This window comes from Bactrocera neohumeralis, chromosome 5, assembly GCF_024586455.1.
Source record: "Bactrocera neohumeralis isolate Rockhampton chromosome 5, APGP_CSIRO_Bneo_wtdbg2-racon-allhic-juicebox.fasta_v2, whole genome shotgun sequence".
Lineage (NCBI taxonomy): Eukaryota > Metazoa > Arthropoda > Insecta > Diptera > Tephritidae > Bactrocera > Bactrocera neohumeralis.
In genome coordinates, this window is record NC_065922.1 from 17,519,256 (window position 1) to 17,540,768 (window position 21,513).

The window sequence follows — 21,513 nt, forward strand, 5'->3', positions numbered from 1 at the left end:
ACAAATTTTTCGGCCGAACTAGTATAACATATACATAACTATCATACAAAATGAGCGATCAAATATTGTAGGGAAACCTTTTTATTTGAAAATATTTACTAAAAAAATATTATTTTATTTTAGAGGTTATAGTTCAATTGTATTTTCTTTTTATTTAGCATGTTTCTATAAAATACTTTCTTATCTTATGGAAAGCTTTTAGACTAGTAATACATATGTCTTTACATTTAAAATTATATTTAACACTAAAAACAAATAATCAATATTTATATAAAATAATTTAAGTTTTTAAATCAATTTTTTTAAAACAAAGTAACACAGTGTTTATCTTAGCACAGCTTCACGTTATATAAAAACCATAGAACTACAAATACTTAAATTTAATAAAATTAACATTAATAGATAGGCTAACAGACTATTTGGTGCTACTTAGGCATGGAAATCGTAATGATATCCCTCCATTATGAAAAAATATATGATAAGTGCTGTCGATATTCAAAAGTTACTACAAAACGGTATGCAATACGTAAAAGTACACCTATTAACTAAGTATTTACATTATAGTTTATTTACATTAGATTGTTTTTTTTTTATCGATAATTACTTTTCTCATGGCCATAAATACTTAAAAATGTACTAACACTACACAACACTTGATTACATGTATGCTTAACATAACGGAAATAAATACCACATCAACACATACGTACATGGATATCAACTTAATTGTTATTTGCCTGCCACAACATATTTAATCATAAAATTCTTGAATTATCTCAACAATGCTCTGATAAGTGCCGGCGGCAATGCCTAACAAGGCAAACAGCACAATCGCCATGTTCTTCAGGTACACCCAAGTGGTCAGGGCTTTGGGTACGCTAGCGCGCAACACAAAATCGAGTGTCACCGGTATCAAGAGCGCCAATGAAGTGGAGCACAGTGCACCGATTAGCGAAATGAAGAGACCGAGTTTGGGCACAATCACAGCAACACCAACTGCAAAGGAGTGTAAAGATAATTATTTAATAAACAAAATATTATTAATTTCTGTTGCTAAAAGAAAATATTAATAGGTTATGGGTTAATAATATTTTTTGTAATTAAATATGTTAAAAACAGAAATAAAATAGTTGAGGCTAGGTTGGAAAACTTTTGGGGGAAAAATTAACATACATACTTGAAGCTACAATACCCTTCACAAGTAAAAAAGTTTTGCGTACAAAAACTTGATTTTGATCGATCAGTTTGTATGACAGCTATGTATGTATGTATATGCTATAGTGGTTCGTTATGACGGTTTCAACTATTGAGCAGCTTCTTGGGAAGAAAAAATTCCGTTATGTAATATAGCATCGTTTGCTGTCCCTATCGGTCTACTTTTGTAGCGTTCCTATTGAAAAGCCCGTTATGTGTAAAATTCCAGAGCGATATCTCCAAAACTGGGAGACTTTTTCGCTTATATACAGGCAAACGGACAGACGAACTTGTCACGCAGAATTTATATACATATGTATGTATACATTTTATAGCGTATCCAACGTTTCCTTAATATTTATATACCGTGTTCAAGGTTTAAAAAAAAATTGAGGTTAGGTTCGAAAACTTTCGGGGAAAAATAATACAATTTTTTCTATAGCGTTCGAAAGCTATTACTTCATCATAAATATATACTTCTCAGAGAGTTGATATTTTATATTATCCTTGTAGTGTGGCATGGATCATTGGAGCAGGTCATTGTAAAGTTATCTTATACGTAATCTTAAATTTGTCTAGCGTAGAGTTGAACTTGTTTGTTTGCTTGTATTTAAAACGCTATCAGAGACCACTAGCTACACTATAATGACTTTCATTGAAAATTCCACTCTTCATAAACATTCATATTTACGCACTTGTCTAGATAAATATTTATAATCGCTAATTATGTTTACGCCTGGATATTAAAATCGCTAGTCATTCATCGCTACCCATTTTATGATTTGTGAGAAATTTTTTGTATCATAAAAATAATGTTTTATATGGTCCAATAAAACTTTGCTCGAGTGATTTGTCATTTTTGGGATCCCGTAGAGAAATATGTATGTATGTACTTTACAATTTATAACCGCAATTGCCATATTTTATTATTGAATTAAAGCACTATGACAATAAAAGATAAACTTAAATGACAAATACGCAAAAATTCATTGAAAGTTTTGCGGTAGTTTTCCATTATATTGAGACGCTTTGGTATACAGGGTCAGGAACTAAACTTAGATGATGGTAGATGACATACTTATGTATATGAACATTGACATTGACAGGTGATGACTGACTGCTGTCAGGAATATGATTATTGAAGTTTAATCCATCAAACTTTTGTCATTAAGAGCCGTTTTCTCGATATGCGATTAGCGGCTATCTGTCAGTTAAGTTCTGGTTAAAAAAATGTTATTTACTTAACTGACAGATGTCTGCTAACCAGACGTTGAGATTTCTCAGTAATAGTCTTTGAGTTATATTTATTAATAATTTACACTGCCTTAATAAAAATAAGACAAAGAACTGTTCGAAGTAATGAAAATATTGCCACAGTTCGGGCAATTGTTGCTGAAGACCGCAATTTATCGACCCCAAGACATTTTCAAGAATTAGGACTGTCTCAAACCACAAACTGGTGGCCTTTGAGAAAGGACTTAGGCTTGCGTCTTTAAAAAAAAATGGTACCCACTCAAGAACTGAAGCCATTGGATCATCGTAAGCGTAGTAAGTTTGCTAATTTTGCCTTGGAACAACGTGAAAACGGTAAACAATTTTTTAAGGAATTCATCTTCTCCGATGAGGCTCACTTTCATCTGAGTGTTGCGGTAAAATTGTCTTTCTGGTGTGAAGGAAATCCACAAAAACACCTAAGTTGAAAGTTTGGTGCGATTTTTGGTCTGGTGGAATCATCGGTCCATACTTCTTGCGACATTAAGCTAGTGACAGCGTTAGTGTCAATGGATGGATAGATCGATGGTAACCAACTTTTCATGGCCGCTATTAGAACAAGTTGATTTTGGCAACATCTGGTTCCAAAAAGACGGAGCTACGTGTTACAAAGGACGTGCAATAACCGGATTATTGGGAGAAAATTCTGGAGACTCGATTATTTCAAGAAATTGTGACAATGAATGGCCTGCAAGAGCTTGTGATTTAACATTATTAGACTACTTCTTGTGCGGTTATTTGAAGTCATTGGTCTTTAGCTATAAACAAAGTCTCTCTTCAAGCTTTCGAAGTCATAGTCACATAAGACTCGATTTAGTGGAAAAAGTAGTCGAAAATTGGGTTCATCGAACTCGTTGGTTACATTCAGAACTTAATTATATCGATTTTACCTCACATTATATAAAAAACATTTTCTAAAAGAAATCATATAAAATTGTTTGTTCCTTAAATGCTCAATACTCACATGTACACATGACCATGATGAACCGCAACACAACTTGTAACGTAATCGGGTAGCTTTGGGCCACACCGCACGATTCCTTCATCGGTTTCCAAATGATCTTAATCAGTACAAAGATTTGTAGGGGATAACCGAAGAAAACACCCATCGCAGCGACGATTTTGACAACCTGCGACATGCTGCAACAACAAAAAGAAACGAGGAAACGAAATTAATATAACTTTACAGCTCTCCACCACCTCTCTCTCTACTTACACTTCTTCCGCGTTCAAATTCAACGTTATGCTGCCATCAACATCCTCACCCCAACGCATGTAACCAATGAATCCGGTGAATATGAAAAGTGCCGTTGTAATGCCCATGGTCACATTTAAAACACCAAAAGTACTCGTAAAGTGTTCGGGATTCCGCATTTTATTGCGTAATGGCAGTATGAGCGCAATGCCTTCAAAGGCGAAAAGCGCTGTGCCGAAGAACAATGCCATCTGTGTACCGTTGGTGATGTAGTGACGCTCACTTATGGCCGACATGGGACCTTGAAGCGCGATTACCAGTGTGGCTAGAATACCGAAGAGTAGCGACAAGTTGGCCAACATCGAAACGGGTGAGATGTACTTCAAATTGGTCAGTAACGAAGGCAACATGGCCGGCAGCAATGTGAGAGCCATTGTGGCGGTTTGACTAATTTCGATGCCGTTTTGATGGAGTACCTGTGGGGGTGCGAGTGGAGAGAAATTTGTTGTTATAATAGAAATAAAATATTTATACTTTGATGTTTTTTTTTATCTTATGAGGAAAAAAACTGACAAGAGCTTCTAGCGAAACTTTCATGAAAAGAAACTTGAAGAAGCTCATGAGGTTAATAAGGTCCTGCCAATATCAAGAGGTCTACTGCATCGGAAAGTAGCCTCATTCATAAAGGGAATCAAAACAGATTTTCCGGAGATTATTTAGAGAGTTTTTAATGGGTCTAAATGAAGAACATGAACGACTGTGTCTCCTGGTACCTTAAGATTCACCAATAGTTTTTATAAGGCAAACCCTTAAGATTCACCAATAGTTTTTATAAGGCAGACACAATAGTTGAAGACCAAATAGTAACCAATCCCACGACAGTCTGGTCTAACAGAACGGACCGGATTTTTATCCGGCCAAGGACTGTCAACTCGGCAAAATTCCGCAATTACTTCGCAGCACGACTTCAACAACAACAACAGTAAATGGAAACTGAAAAAATATCGTACGCGATCTCATCTAAAACCAGTGGTTCACTTTCAAGCTCTATCTTCTTCGTCCTACTTAAAAACACTTACTCACCTGATATAGATTCTCCGTAATGAAAACGAAATATATTGAACAGAAGCCGAATTGTGTTACACACAGAAAGGTCTCCACAATGGTACGCATTAATTTTGACAATTTCCGCACAGGCGGTGGCCCATATTCAAAAACCTTCTCCACCGTATCCGGATAGTCGAAGAAGTCTACACCGGGTGTCTTCTCCACGACTATGATCGAACCGTCAATCAGCAGATGCTCACAGTGCACACAAATAACCGCCAGAATGGGCAACAGCACAGTAGCACCGACCAGCCCGCCATTCTTGAAGGCATCACCCATGGCGAAGAGACCGGCACCAACGCTACCTTTGAAAAGATGTGCCGCAGTCTCCATGTTACTGCAATAAAATGTTATATGAAGTGGTTAGCGATCTCAAATTATAATATGGGTGCTACAGGTTACAAAAGTTTCTCGGTAATCCAATATTGCATATAAGTACCTTGTGCGGTGAGTCTGCTTGCCACCACTAGACTCCAAATCCGCTGCATTCGCCTTGGCGTTCTTGTCATTTCGCACCTCCAATGTTACGCCCATGTTTCGTTACTTTTATGCAAAACTATTTGACGAGTTACTCTACTTATTTCTTGTATTCTTATCTTATTCCACTTAGAACGCGAATTATTATTATTTTTTCTTGAATATTGCTGCCTTTAACAATTTATTTCTTGTTTCAATTGCGCTGTTGGAATTGTGGAATTCTTGTGTTCACGTGTTGATCTTGTTGTTGCGGTCTTTTTGTACACTTTTCTGGAATTTCACTAGTTTACCTTGACACCTTTGACAGCGCTTTGAGTGTGTAACGGTTACAAAGAGTTAAGTCCACTGCAATAAGAAAGGAGAACATTGTTTGAGTTTAATCGCATTCTTGCTTGATTAATTTTCTAAGAAATGAGTGTAAATACTGTAATGATTACTTTGGTATATAATTGCGGCTGGTGAGTGTTCTCATAAGAATTCTTAATAATATTTAATTAGTTGATAAACCAGATGTAATACCAAAAATATATGTTATATTTGAAAGGATCAAAAGGCTTAATTTTATAAAGAATATTAAACGAGTCTATAAAAAAAATAATATCCAGCATTCAAATTCGGTCTGAATCAGAAAGATAACCATTTCGTCTTTAAACTGTCCACCTAGCAATGTTGCGTTAATCACTTGCTCATCAGGTTAGCTTAATACTCTTAGATAGATAGATAAATAGATGAGGATTTCACCGTAATCTTAGGTCCATTGTGACCTCTCCTAAGTCATAAAAAGTCACCTAGCCCTAGCATATTAATAAGGTCCAATATACTGCTAGATGCTAGTGAGGCTTGTATGGAAATCTTGTTCCCTTTATCTTGCGTCTGCAGACTGCTATGCAGTCAATTTGCTGGCGTTCTGGAGCTTCAGGCTCACTGTCGCAGAACCGGCATGTAATATAAGTGCTTCTTCAGCTTGCAGTGGCCAATATAGAAGCGACAAGTAGTTTGAATTTGTCCCTAAGGAGGTTGATTACATATTCAAACCTGCTGAGGTCATAACCCCCCATTAGCAACTTGGCATGGCGCATGATTTGGAGTTTTTGCCAATACCTCTATCTGCTAACTCCTTCTTCCGTGTGAAGCAGCTTCTTTATGATATGAGTGCCCCCGGCAATTAAGCGTACAGGTCATACCTTGTTATGGATGCTGCGGAGCTGTCGAGCTTATCAGCCAGTTCATTCTCGGCTATACCTTTGTGACCTGGCCAGATGAGGTGTACTTGGTTACGTTCCGCTAAACTTTTCAGCTGTTCTCTATGTTCTCGCATAGGTAGAGATTGCTTTAAGTCCCGCTTGACTGTCACTGAGTATGACTATGCATCCGCTGTGATTGTTTCGTTGGAGGTTTATCTCTACGCAGCGACTTATGGCAAAGATTTATGCTTTAAAAATGCTCGGAAAACTTCACATAGGTAATGAGAATGTGGTACGTGCTCCTGCGACTCCTGCACTATTTCCCCCCCAAGTTTTCGAGGCGTCGGTGAACCACTTGATTGTACTATCTCTAAACAGTATCTCGAGAGCGGATTCATTCCATTCAGCCTTGCTGCTAAGGATAACCTTGAACTTCTTGATTTTGTTTACCCTTCTGGTAATGCTGTCCCTTGGGAGAAGAGACAATGGTATTATACCACTTAATTCTTTCATACGCTAGGATAAGATTACCTTACCTCTGCCACACCCTTCTACTGTCATTTGGAGCAGTGTGTTTTTGGCTACCTGACCGATTACTAGGTGAAGTGGTGTGAGCTCTAGAATTGTTTAGCGAGCGTCGTTTTTAGCTGGAAGGTTATACTTTGTCAGATACTGACAAGCTTCTGAGCGTCTTTAGATATTATAAATGATTCTTCGTGCTGTTAGACAATTTTGAGAAAACTTTATCCGAGATGCTGCAGTAACAGAATGCTGTCATTTTAGTTGACGTTTATGTTGGTTAATTGGATGAAAAAGAAGCCACTGGACCGCAGGCGGCCGCACTTAGGACAACATTATGCTCATTGTATTCCCGAGGTTTAACTAATTAAGCTTTATCCAGCAATTTTGTGGATTTGATAAATACCCGATTACTTTTCCATCCCAGCTCCGCAATATATCTAAAGTTGGATCATTGAAAGCCGTGAAAGATATTATGTCTTAAACGATAGAAGGCTGGGCATTCGCAAGATTTATGTTCCAGCGTATTTTCCTCTTTTTCATCACAGAGTACGCGGAATCAGCCGAATCCACTTTAACAATTTTCTGAAAGTGGGATCTTAGGGATAGGAGCCTTGTGATGACCTTTAAAATGTTACTAAATTCCCTCTTGTCAAAAAGCAGAAGCGTTTTGGTCTGGCCATCATCAACACTACACCTAACTACATTTGGAACCTGCCCTGTGTTGCTAGTGTTCCAAGACCTGAGGTGTTATTTCAAAGTTAATTCCTTCCAGGAACCGTTGAATGAGCTGAATGGTGTAAAGCAGCCGACGTCTTTGTTATTTGTATAATATTCCCAAAAAATACTTTATATGCCAATAAGAAGCCCATTTGTGACCACTATCGACATAATTAACATTTTGGAACTAAAAGTGTTAAGAAGGGCAAACCTAAGCTGAAGAATCTAGTGAGAGAGTTTTACATAAAATAAGGCCGCAAACATTAGTTAAAAGCCTCAAAGTAATGAAAAAGCTTTGAGTCAATGTATCTCCAGTTTAATCTGTTATAGAATATCTAGTTATAGTTATACCAACCGATAAATTACTCGATTAATTACAAGGCTTTTATTGTAAGAAAAATATCTCAGGCCTGTTAAAAACTCATACACTGGGAATCGAAAGTAAGAGCGTAGATCAAAAACACAAATTAAATTGCGTCAATGTAGCAAATTCTAAAATCGTAAACTTCGTCTCACGAAGTTATACTCTACACACTAGACTTAAGTGAAAATTATTGCACTAACTATATTCCGCAAACAGATTGTAAATCAAAAACCGACATTCCAAGGTAGTCATTTAGATAAAATGCACTTGTTGCTATAATTTCCGAACGATCTCAACAACCAGACAAGTTCTACATTAACGTTACTCGTTTACTACCCACGAAAGTCATAAATAACTTGAATATGACAATTATCATACAGTTATGTACCAAGAAATATCCTAATGACATGCTTCCCTATCAGCACCGGTTCTGACAATTGATTGACACAACAACGTGATCGTATATTATCGACTTAATGCCACTGACTAAGCGATAACACGAAGGTAACGCATTCACTATCTCAACGCTTACTATTTATTTACATATATACTTACATACATACATATGTAGAAGTATGTAAGTATGTGTTTTTTGCATTCACTTTCGCTTTCAATGATTAATTGCACACTAATCAGCATTCATATATTTTAATTAAAATAATTTATTTTGCATTCTACTGTTTTTTTTTCGGAGCGGTGCTCTGCTGCTCTTCCTGCCTTTTAGCCATTCATAAATTTCGCTCTTCTTCTTCTCGTTAGATAAAAAATACATTTCGTAAAAAAGTTATGAATGAATGAGTGTATAATGCACTTGTTTCTTTTTCTATTCGATTGTGAGCAAATTTATGACCGACAAATTCGTTAAACTTATCGGTTAAGTGCAGTTCGCCTCAGTCAATACGAGTACTTGTATATACAGAGTAAACACTTACAAACATGCTAATACATGGGAAATGTTGGTGTATGAAATTATAAAATTAATTATTTTAAACGAAGAGGATTCTATGTGACTGTTTTCCAGCAGAAGATTTAAAAATACATATAATAATATTTCCGGGTGAACAATATATGTGACCTGGTCTACGGAAAGGGGGCTTAGGTGTCAAAAAAAAGGAGAACAATTAATGAGATAACGAGAAACTGACGATTATTTTTAACAGCTTTTCCCAGAAAACTAGTTTTCGCACGTTAGCTCCCTTTTCGTAGACTAGGTCACATATGTATAATATGAATGATCAACGAGACGTGACGAGATAAGTCGATTTAGCCATGTTCGTTGTTGTTGTTCTTGTAACGGTTACCTAATCCCCGTTAGGAGAGTAAGAATTAGATAAGTTGTCGTCGATGTCATCTAACGGTAGGGTTAGTGAGGTGTGCAAAGAGGTGGACAGCACGCAGGACATACAAATATTGGATATGTCGAGGTCTATTCTGGATAAGTAGGAGTTTAACATGCTACAGTATCCAGAAGGTAGCTGAGCAAGGGTTACTCGTTTCCAAGTACTGAGAGTGAGTCGGTGAAAGTGTTAATGGCTTCACTGTGAATGTGAAGTGCTTGTCGGAAGTTAGTTGCGTTCCAAGTCTGGTTGGCGTATTTTTTGATGTCGACGACGTAGTTGAGGAATGACCTTTTAATGCTCCTAGGAGGCGGTTCCGCTCCAAGCAGATGTATGCAGAGATGATTTCTGCGAAAGCAACTGCTTGGAATGAGTTCATTATGATCCTTAACTGAGAGCATCGGGGCTCACTATGCAGGTGTTTGAAAGGAGACATCAAGCGGCATCCTATCGTAGTTCGGAGTGCAGTGTTTTGACAAGTCTGTAGCTTCCTCGTCTGCGTTTCACTGCATCCAGGCGACCATATTCCATCGATATCAGACTACTATAACATATAGTTGAGATATCGATTTGAAATTTTTTTTTGGGAACCGCCGATATTAGACAAACTGCATTCATAAAATCAAGTGCTGGTATGAAAAATTTTATATTTAGAAGAGTATTCTAGCTTTGGTGAAACCGAAGTCAATATTTTTGCTTGTTTATTTATAAAAATTTGCAGATTTTTCAAAAAAAAAAAAATAATAATAAAGTTATTTTGTCCGTTCGTTCACCTCACTAAAAATACATTTTAATTACGGTTTTACAATATTCCACTTCATTATAATATTATTCCGTTAATGCTTGTATATGTATAAATTAAAAAATATATACTCGAGACTTTGTCCGTATTTTAAAAACAATCTTTTGCAAATAAGAAGGCATATAACAGACGAACAAAAAGATTATTAATGATTATTTTTTCACCTGAAAGTGCTTGAATTGCTTTTTTGTAAGTGGCAAAATACTTTGTTCTGTACCTCACAAGTTAAAATGCATAATTAGAGAGTCATAAAATAATGTTATTTATATGAAACAATACAAGCGTTTCTAGAATATAAAAATGTATTTCTTAGAAAAGGTTTGAATATGCAAATGTACATAAGTGGACCGAAGCAAGACAAAGCATATCGTGTGCATTTTAAAGCAAAGAAATTCGGTGCGAAATCATAGGAGCCAAGAGACTTTGAAATATGATTTTGCATGTCCGAAAATCTCTTTGAACAAAGAGAACTCGGGCTTGAATTGAATTGTGACTGATGATGAAAAATAGATCCATTACGACTAATCTAAATGTATTATGAGCTTCTAAAACCGTGTAAAATTATTAATGAGGAATGCTACCGACAATAATTGTAGCGAGCGTTTGCCGAAAAAAAGCTTGGGGTTTGCGACTATACTTATACTTTTTCTTCGGCACTACAATCGTGAGTCGGTCAGGGTCGAGCACACGTAAATAACTTCGCCAGTTGTCTCTATCCTTTACGAGGTCACGCCAGTGTTACATCCCATGCGCAGACAGGTCGCTATGCACTTGATTCTTCTTTTGAATGCGTGGGCGCCTTTGCTTTCGTTGTCCGTTGTCTCAAATCAAAGGAGTTTTTCGCTGCAGCATCATCTTGCATGCGAACGACATGGCCTCGTTGAATTTTTATGCTCATCTATCTTCTTCGACAGTCATCGATCAAGCGAACGGCTTCAAAGATCTTGCAAATGCTCCAAATGCTGTCCCATCTCGGGTCATCATTGTTTCTGCGCCGTATAATAGGACGGTAATAATGAAGAATTTATAGTGTGGAATTTTTGTTCCTGAAGAGAGGGATCTGTTTTTCAATTGCAAAAGTTATTCTGCACTTGTTCTCGAGGGTTAAAATATTGGTGGAATTTATATTAGTTCCGATACATACAAATTCCCTAACTTTTTCAAATTTATAGCTGCCAAGACGCGGGAAATCTTTGTTTGTGGCATCCAGGTACTTTGTCTTGCCCTCGTTTCCCATAAGACCACTTTTCGCTCTTTTTGCTAGTCTTGAAAAGGCTGCGCTGACGACTCTGTTGTCAATATCATCTGAGCACCCCATTAGAATTAAACTTTTAGAGTGGACAGTTCTACAGCAGCTCAGCTTTGCGAAACGTATCACTTTACGTATATTGAAAAAGACGCCCGAGAGAGAATCACTCTGCCTGAAACATCGTTTGTACACGGTCTTTCTTAGCATCTCAAGCTCTTCGTACTTAGGTCTTTCTGCCTCTCTCAGTTTGCGACTAGACACGAAACAATTTTTTCAATATGACAATGCTCGGTCCCATGTTGAAAGACCGCCTATCCCGACTACAAGCCTGTTTACTCGTACATTTACCAAATTTACAGCTACATACATATATCTAACCGATTACATGAATATTATTTATTCTTACTCTTTGTTATAATATTACTTGTGACCAGTGAAGTTTTATAATACTATATACATATTTTGCTTTGATTGTTTATCAACAAAGGAACCACACGACGGTTTAATTGGTTTGTTGCCTGATTTATGGTCATATGTATCTATATGACTGTACGAGGTGTGTTCAAAAAGTATCGCGAATTTTGTGTTTTTTCAAAAATTATTTATTTATTCATGAATATCTATTTTGTCCCCTTCAAAGTAATCCCCATGAGATATTATACACTTGTGCCAATGGTTTTTCCAATCTTCGAAGCACTTCAAAAGATCATTTTTTTATCTTCTTCAGCACCTCCTTCGATGCCGTCTTTAAAAAAGCTAATTTTTGTTCTTCAAGAAAAATCCGGGCGTTTCTGGCGGATTGCTTCGCGCAAATTGCGCATAACTTGCAAGTAATATTCCTTATTGACCGTTCTTCCCTGTGGCAAGAACTCATGATGCACCACGCACCTGCAATCGAAGAAAACTGTCAGCAAAACTTTCACATTCGACCGAACGGGCGTCCGGCACGCTTTTCGTCGTTCACATCTTCTCGGCCTTCTGAGAACATTTTGTACCACCGATAAACGTTGCTTCGGTCCAAGGTAGCTTCTCCGAATGCCACAGCTCTTAAGAACTCAGGTAGTGCAGAAGGTGCTTAACAATTAGATTAAGTAATTAAAGTCGCAATAAACCTACCTCGTTTCCAACGAAGTACGTATATGCGTTATTCATAAAACTTTATGTTCATTAGAGATTAACAGAATTGTTAAAAAATAATATGAATGCGATTATTCGAAATGCTTTGACAAAACGTGATGCAAATAAAAATGTTCTGTGTTTGAATAACCATTATATTGAGGGGAATTTTCAAGTTGTCCAACTCACTAGCAATGAAACAATATTTAAATTCCACATAAATATTTTCATGCGATTCCGTTTGCTAATAGAACGTAGACTGTAAGGTTAAAAATACTGTCAATTGTCAACTGTCAAAGTTGTATGTAAGTTGTCAAGCATTTCTTTCTTGGCTGTGCCGCTTTGGCGAGGCTAAAGTTCTAACAAGAAAGGTTTATCATATGATATGATAGGCTATACGTTTTCTTGTTCAGACTCTCTCATTCCTTCTGCGACCCAAGAAACTAACGCGGTTAGAGAATTGATCATCTTGGCAGCTTTATAATGAACTGATATTGAAGACAACATTGTCCTTCGCGATGACCAAAATGTTTCAGAAGCCCGGAGAATCTCGCATGGAGCATATTGGTTCATATAAGAAAATTAAATTCTTTTTCTGGAGCATTTGGACAACGAAAAGGACAATGTTGTTATTATAAAAGTATGATCTATCAGTAATCAACCACAAAATCTAAAATTAAATAAGTATTTTGTTAAAATTGTATATATGTATATTTTTTTTAATCACTTTGGACATCTTAATTAACCATTACCCAGATAGAGCTCTGAAACATTTCCACAATAATTCCTGAGTGCTGATATAAAAAACTAATTAAAATTCTATTCAATATAAATTAGTTAAAATTAGTAAACAAATCACTTCAAATAATTTGATATATAAATCAAGAGTTTATCGGCCACTTAATTGCCTAAACAAGCAAATTATCTTTAATTAACATTGTCGAAAAACACCATTAAGTGTCCAACCGCTTGAAGATAAGTCTCACATGACACACACACTTCATACGAATACTTATTGACGTTACTGTTATAAGCTGCAGCAGTTTCGTGTGTTTTTATAGACCGCAACCAATTACTGTCAAAATTTTCACAGTAAATCAAAGTTTTCCGCAAATTGAACAAAATTAGTATATGGTGGGTAATTACGTGAGAATAACGTCAGAAGATCGTATCTCTAAAAGTACTGCAAAATAAAAAAAAAATAAAAAAAAAAAAAAAAAAATGCAAAATCACTCACTAAAATCACATCCGACTGTTAATATCGCTGACAGCTATGTACGTGTAAATCTATTATTTATGTTTATTGGAGTTTTCAGCTAGCATTTGTTTATTGAGAATATTTACTTTTATAATTTATATATATTACGCCTACTTTGATTTCAATTATTATCAAATATCAACGCTAATTGGAAACATACATTTTGCACTTTATTTAAAGTGTTAAATATACGGTGTTGAGATTCGCCCAAGTGCCTGCACTTGTTGTTGGTATGCTACATTTTGGGAACCGTGAATGAAAGTCGATAACAGGAAATTGTTTTGGAGGGTCTGCAAATGCTCTCTTGAGATTTAACCAAGTAGAAAAACAATTTTTTTTTAATTTTTTTTACTTAAAGGGTGATCCATTTCGACTGGTTTTTAGAAGAAATGGTAGCTCTTGAATATCTTCAGGTTGGTTTTCGTCGAAAACGCTGCAATTTTGCTTGTTTACATACCCATTGAAACTAGAAATGGGCCTTATTGCTGAACAAAATTTGTCGCGAAAACGTCGGATCTTCTTGGAACTTTTCAAGAGTCCATAGAGCGAAGCAATGTTGCTTGGGAAGATCCAGCGGCTTCAGTTCTTGCACAAGCTGTAGTTTTCATTTTAAGATCTCGACGCAAACCGCGCCAAGTCGTGCAATATGTCAGTCCGAGTTGTTGCGAGCGGCGCCGAATCGACTCTCCACGGTCTTCGTGTACACTCTCAGCTAAGGCTGCTATATTTCTTTCACTACGTGCTGAACGTGGTCTATTCGGTCGAATGTTATTATATAATAAAGAATGCTGGGTATTAAGATGAGTGATGGTAATGCGAATAGTACGCTCAGTCAGCCGATTATGTTGACCATAAGTTGAGAGAAGCGCGCGAAACACATTCTTTATAGAACGAGAATTTTCGTAATAAAGTTGGATGAATGGTAAACGTTTTTCAGGCGTAAGTTTTTCCACGACGAAATGCCAAATCATACCGAACAGAAATAACCTGAAAGCTTGACACGACTCACGCGTGATCTGTCCAAAAAGGCTATTAGAAAAAGTATCTCTACTTGGATCACCTATTAAATGTACCATATAAAACCAAAAACCGATCTCTTCAAAGGGGCCGGTAAGCAGTGCCAAGGTTAATAATCTTATAATCTTACCCGATATCAAAGGAAAAAAAATACTCATTCGATAAGATTTGCACGAATTTGAAGTGGTTTCGGAAATCAGCAACATAATCAAGTGCACGCCTGTCATATATTATCACAAATTGGTCGGTTCATAAACAACCAGCGGGAAATATGGTAATACGTGACGTATTTAACTAAACGTTAAAACTTTGGTACCAAAACAAACCAATTACAGTGTTGCTAACGCTAAGGTAGTACAAAAACAAAAATGTTTAATGAACCATAATTGAAAGTGATCGTACATAGATACCAACGATCGTTATTGATTTATGCATTATATGTCACAATCCTTATGAGAGAGAGAGTGAGAGGAAGTTGTTATCAACTACTCAAGTATGGTTATATTGACGTAATGATCAAAAGAGTTCTGCAACAAGAACCGCTAAAATCAACAAAGAAAATTTTCCACTCAAAAACAATAAATATCAAGCAAATCACATAAAAAATAAATAAAAAAACGATACATGAAAATTCCTCAACTTAAGCAACATATTTTTACTTTTTTTTAGAGAAATTCACTAATAAATATCACACATTTATGATATAATACATAATTGTATGTATATACATATGTACATATGCCCATTGACAGCTGCTTTGAGAGTCCGCAAAATTTTTGTCTAGAAGAAGTAAATACAAATTAAATTGACATACATATATACTATTGTATATACTCTTAGGGTGTCCGCAGAGTGGACACTCCAAGCCGAGACGTGCGTAAATGCTCGTGTTGCGTAAATGGGATCACCCTTAGACAGTATTTTAGCGACAACTTTCTTTGTTTTGATAAGATTATATATACATATATTTGTATGTTTGCGAAAAATGTGATAGCATCTTGAATATATAACAAAATCAATGTCAAGATATTATTTGTTGAGTCTGGATTCCAAAACAAAAAAATATACATATAGTTTGTCTTTTTTTATATACATACATATAATAAGGAATGTGAGTTTGTATGCATAATATCATGGACTCCAAGACGATTACTTTTAAAATTCGTGCAAGTACTTATTAAATATAAAATGTATTAATTTTTATTTTTTTCGAAGATCCAACTTTGAAACTTTGTAGCTTCTATTATATAAGATTGCATGAAAAATGTTATAAACCATTGAAATGTGAGAAAAATATACATACATAGATGATGTTAATATTTTTACTTTTAAACTTACATATTGCAACTAATATTAATTTGGAAAGGAAGCTGAATTTCGAAAATTCGAAGAAAAATATTTCGATCATGGAGGTTAACTTCGAAAAATGAAAAAGTTGGAACTAATATTAATTTGGCCAGGAAGCTCAATTTCGAAATTCGAAGAAAAATATTTCTATTATTGGGGCTTACTTCGAAAATCAAAAAAGTTAGAAGTAATATTAATTTGGCCAAGAAGCTCAGTTTCGAAATTCGAAGAAAAATATTTCGATTATTGAGGCTAACTTCGAAAACCAAAAAGGTTAAAACTAATAGCAATTTGGCCAGACAGCTCAATTTCGAAATTCGAAGAAAAATATTTCGATTATTTGGGCTAACTTCGAAAACCAAAAAAGTTAAAACTAATAGCAATTTGGCCAGACAGCTCAATTTCGAAATTCGAAGAAAAATATTTCGATTATTGGGGCTTACTTCGAAAATCAAAAAAGTTAGAAGTAATATTAATTTGGCCAGAAAGCTCAATTTCGAAAATTCGAAGAAAAATATTTCGATAATGGAGGCTAACTTCGAAAACAAAAAAGTTAAAACTAATAGCAATTTGGCCAGACATCTCAATTTCGAAAATTCGAAGAAAAATATTTCGATTATTGGGGCTTACTTCGAAAATCAAAAAAGTTAGAACTAATATTAATTTGGCCAGAAAAAGCTCAATTTCGAAATTCGAAGGAAAATATTTCGACTATTGGGGCTTACTTCGAAAATCAAAAAAGTTAGAACTAATATTAATTTGGCCAGAAAATTCGAAGAAAAATATTTTGATTATTGATGCTACTAACTTCGAAAAAAGAAAAATATAGTACTAATATCAATTTGTCCAGAAAGCTCAATTTCGAAAATTCGAAGAAAAATATTTCGATAATGGAGGCCAACTTCGAAAAACTATTTTCTCTGAAGAGTGTTAAACAGTGTTATGGATGTCTTCATTTTATAATCTTAACCAGTTCTCAAGATATAAGTTGAAAAATTATTAATGAAAAACTAAACTGAGTATTTTGAAACAAAGTAGAGAACTTTGTATGTATGTGAACTGAAAAGTTTTCTATAATTATTTAATTAAGCATTATTTGAAATGAAGTTTCCACTGTTGAAAAAGCATAAAAGATTATATTACCAAAAGTGATTGAAGCTTTAGGCATTCAAAACTATCTGGAATTACCAAAATTTTAAAATCCATTGTTAAATCGATGAAAATTTCCTAAAAATCCTTAAAAAAATATTATGGGTTTGAAAAAATCGATTTTTTTAATTGTCTTATTAAATTCTATAACACCTCTAGAATATTGTCCTAAATTTTCAAGCTGATCCGAGTAATAGTTTCGGTGATGCAGCCTTGAGAACTTGTGCGCTCGAAGCTAGCTAGTCTAAGTGCGCCGTCTTTAAACGCGTTTTCCTCGAAACTATGTTTTTGAAGTTTGAATACCGCAAAATAGCTATCGGGTCTGCTAATTGCAAAATAAAATAAAAAAGATTTGTGGTGATACTCTATTAAAGTAGATCATGAGTATGTCATGAATAGCACGTTCAATATTGACTTCTAAAGCTTGAAGAGAGTTTGGTTTATTGCTAAAGCCCCAGATTACGAATTAATCAGATATCCCCATAAAGCAGTAGTCTAATGGTGTTAAATCACAAAATCTTGGAGATCTTTCAAAGTCATAATTTCTTGAAATAAACCGGTCTCCAAAGCTTTCTCGCAATAATTCGGTTGTCACACACGCCGTGTAGCAGGTAACTCCGTTTTCTTTGAACCAAATGTTGTCGAGATCAACTTCTTTCAATTATGCTATATAAAGTTGGTTATCAACGATCTATATCACACTCCACACGGTGTCACAAGCTTCATTTAGAAAGAAGTCAATGATTCCACCAGTTCAAAAACCACATCAAACTGTGAATTTAGGTGAATGTAATGGTTGTTCATAATTAATTTATGGATTTTCTTTGCACCAGAATGTACAGTTTTGTTTATATATCGCACCATTCATATGAAAGTGAGCCTCATCGGAGAAGACGATTTTCTTAAAAAAAATCGTTATTGTTTTCAAGTTGTTCCAAGGCAAAATCAGTAAACACACTACGTTGTCGGTGGTCCGATGACTTTAGTTCCTGAGTAAGAGCAATTTTATACGTATGCAAGCCCAAATCCTTGCTTAAAATCTGCCAGATTGTAGTTTGAGACACGGTTGTGGCCCGGTTATGGTTTGAGTCTTGAGTAGGTCTTGGAATCGACAAATTGCGATCTTCAGCAACACTTGCCTGAACTGCAGCAGTATTTTCATTACTTCGAGCGGTTCTTTGTCTTATTGGCACTTGAACACTATGTAAAAAAAATATATGTTCCAAATTTTCAACCATTCGACAAATAGCGAGCATAGCTCTCCATTGACAGCAACACACAGCACAGGTGGACGATTATTTTGACCGTAAATGGCGAAAGCGCACGAAAAGTTACATTTGGATAACGATTATTTTGATAAAAAATTTATAATTTGTAACATTGTTTTTCGTATATCTTTCCATGAAGAAATTGTAAACAATGCTAAGTAGTGAAAAAAAAATTACAGTTCATGACAATTTTTAATATGTATAATATATTAAAAATGGCCATTGCGACACCTAGAAATCATAGTATTCCTATTGAAAAATCCGGTATAATTTATTTTCTGCTTTAAGCCAGAAAATAAAAATTATAATTAATTCTCAACAAAAAATCTTTTTCTCGCAATTTCCAACCACCGATTATACGAGTATTTCTAAGATTTGATAAAATCTATCAGATAATATTTTAAATATCTAGCACTTTTATTTTAATGGCTGTATCTATAATACAATATCAATAATAATAATTAAATATTTTGCGTTTTATTTACAATTTCCGGATACTTTTATGTCACCATATATTTAAACCTAAAGAACAATAATGACTCAGCGGTTTTTTAGATGGAGCTCTATAAAATTTATTGGTTTTGCATAACGATACTTAATTAATTAGTCCATATTAATATTGTTTTTGCATACGGATACTTTATATTAAAAAATAAAATATGGGTTTAATTAATTAATTATTGCATATTGCATAATAAAACAACTGCAGTAAATGCTATATATCGTCACTTAAAATGCAAAATTAACGTAAAATCACTTTTCATAAGTTTATAGGCGAAGGAAGTGCAATATAATAGAAAACTACTCATATTGGAACAATTTTGAGTTTTGGTTATAAAATGGTTATATATATTATATATATGTATATATGTATGTATGTCACTTAGATCAATTAAAATGCAAATTAATGTAAAACCACTTTTGATAAGCTTACAGGCGTTGGAAACACGATATAATAGAAAATCACTCATATTGAAACAATTTTGGGCATAGGTTATAAAATGGTTATAAATTGGTTATGCATTGGTTATATCTGTAAGCGGAGGCTTGAAAATTTTTTCTGATCGTGAGCAATAAGAAACTCATTTTTTTTAAGATACGTTGTTTTGCATTTTAGGTGGCGATACATATGTACATATTTCTCCTAACTGTTTACATTAAATAAGAATTGGTCATGAACAAGCTGCAATCAACAGTAGCCTTGAAAGTATTAAAAACAACAGAAAATATCTATATTTACAACGAGTTTTACACAAAATTATTTGCTTTGTCTAAAATGCAACTTGAGTTTCATACTAAAAACAACAACAACAACAACCACAAACATCAATATTATTATTCAGCTGTTTACCTGCTTCAGTTGCTTTTGCACAGCTGCTGCGTTTAATTAATTGAGCAAATAATTCCACCAGATTCGGCAATTAGCATAACAGACATGTTCTACTGCACACGTGAATATACACACATACGCAAATGTTGTGACAAGTTCAATAAACGCGTTAAATTTGGCAATTGATTGGCAAACAAATGCACCGAAAATAGACACGAAAAATAAGGAGTCCGGCTATTAAACGTTTTTGTTGTATTTGTATTTGAATTGTGGCTTACAAAATTATTTTTAATTGATTTTCGTATATTTTTGATAACTTGTGTTATTTTTAATTGCACCTTTTAATTAATTTAATTACTTTTAATTAACCCTATTATTACTTTTAATTAATTTAATTACTTTTAATTAATTTAATTACTTTTAATTAATTTAATTACTTTTAATTAACTTATTCTTTTGTCACTCGAAATTTTTTTTCTTGTGAACAGTAGTTGTTTCAATTCACAGTTGTGCGTTAATTTTCGCAAAATTCCAAGTTGTTCGCGCCTCTAAGCACCAGTCGAAACTGAACCGCACCAGAGCTGTGTGCGCTCATATTTATTGTACATACATACAACCTTACAAGCGTACATACGGCTGTGTGCATTTAGTCAAAAGCGTCGCATGCGTTCCAAAGTGACTCAAAGGCGACTGCGCCGCGGCGACGCGATTGGCAAATAACTCAAAACAAACTCAATTCCAAAGAACAACAATGAAAAGCAATAAAAGCAATAATAATTATTATAAAAAGTGTCTCAATGCGCGCTGATAACGCGCAGATTACTAACTGATAGCCATGGTATACTAATGACAGGTGGGAGGGGAGGTACATACGTACATGGCCGCATGTGTGTGTCTGCTCGTGCGTAGGTGTTGGCGGCGCGCCAATAAGCCATCCATCTGCAGAAGATGTGCAAACTGCAAAACTATTTTTTTCTTCTGCAAAAATTAAGTAATATAATTGAGTCTGTCTGTATGTACATATATATGTGTGTATGTGTGTGTTTATTTACATTCCTGCCTTTGATTAATGCAAAGTGCTGTGTGCCTCAGCCGGTGCGTGTGTGAGTATGTTTGTTCTGCATGTGCGAAAGCAGGCGATCGTGACCGATATATATACATATGCACATATGTATGTATGTATGTTTGTAAACAAACGCACGCGTTGCACACGAGCTAAGGGAGTGGCGCGAACGGAATGCGAAACAAATAAATTAAATGTGGGAAAATACCATTTAGATAAAACTAAAATAGAGTTTGTGGAACAAAATTAATATCATAAATTAGTAAAAATCAAAAAAAAAATTATATAATTTTTTTTATTGCTGTATAAATTGTGTGTACGATTTATGAAGGTTTTTTCCGTCAATAATTATAAAGAAATAGTTATGTCGATTTTTTTTTGTTTGAAACGTATTATATGTGTAAAATAAAATAAATATTAATTTCTGGTTTCAATAAAATTTTAAATAAATGTTTATGAAATTTTTATTTAAGTAGTATTAATTAGAGTGACTATTTTTGAAATTCTTTAATAATTTTTTAAAAATATTTTTTAATAAAAAAAAT

The 21,513-nt window shown here is 34.7% G+C and overlaps 1 protein-coding gene across 1 annotated transcript; it reads right to left on the reverse strand.

Moving 5' to 3' along the window:
• Window positions 1–579: 579 nt before the first annotated feature.
• Window positions 580–20,458, reverse strand: LOC126758321 (proton-coupled amino acid transporter 4). Its single transcript, XM_050472555.1, has 6 exons — window positions 19,927–20,458; window positions 5,208–5,590; window positions 4,745–5,105; window positions 3,683–4,137; window positions 3,431–3,606; window positions 580–996 (listed from the first exon to the last, which is right to left on the reverse strand). Exons 2-6 carry the CDS (start codon window positions 5,300–5,302, stop codon window positions 752–754), a joined length of 1,332 nt encoding a protein of 443 aa, XP_050328512.1. The 5' UTR covers window positions 5,303–5,590; window positions 19,927–20,458; the 3' UTR covers window positions 580–751.
• Window positions 20,459–21,513: the final 1,055 nt, after the last annotated feature.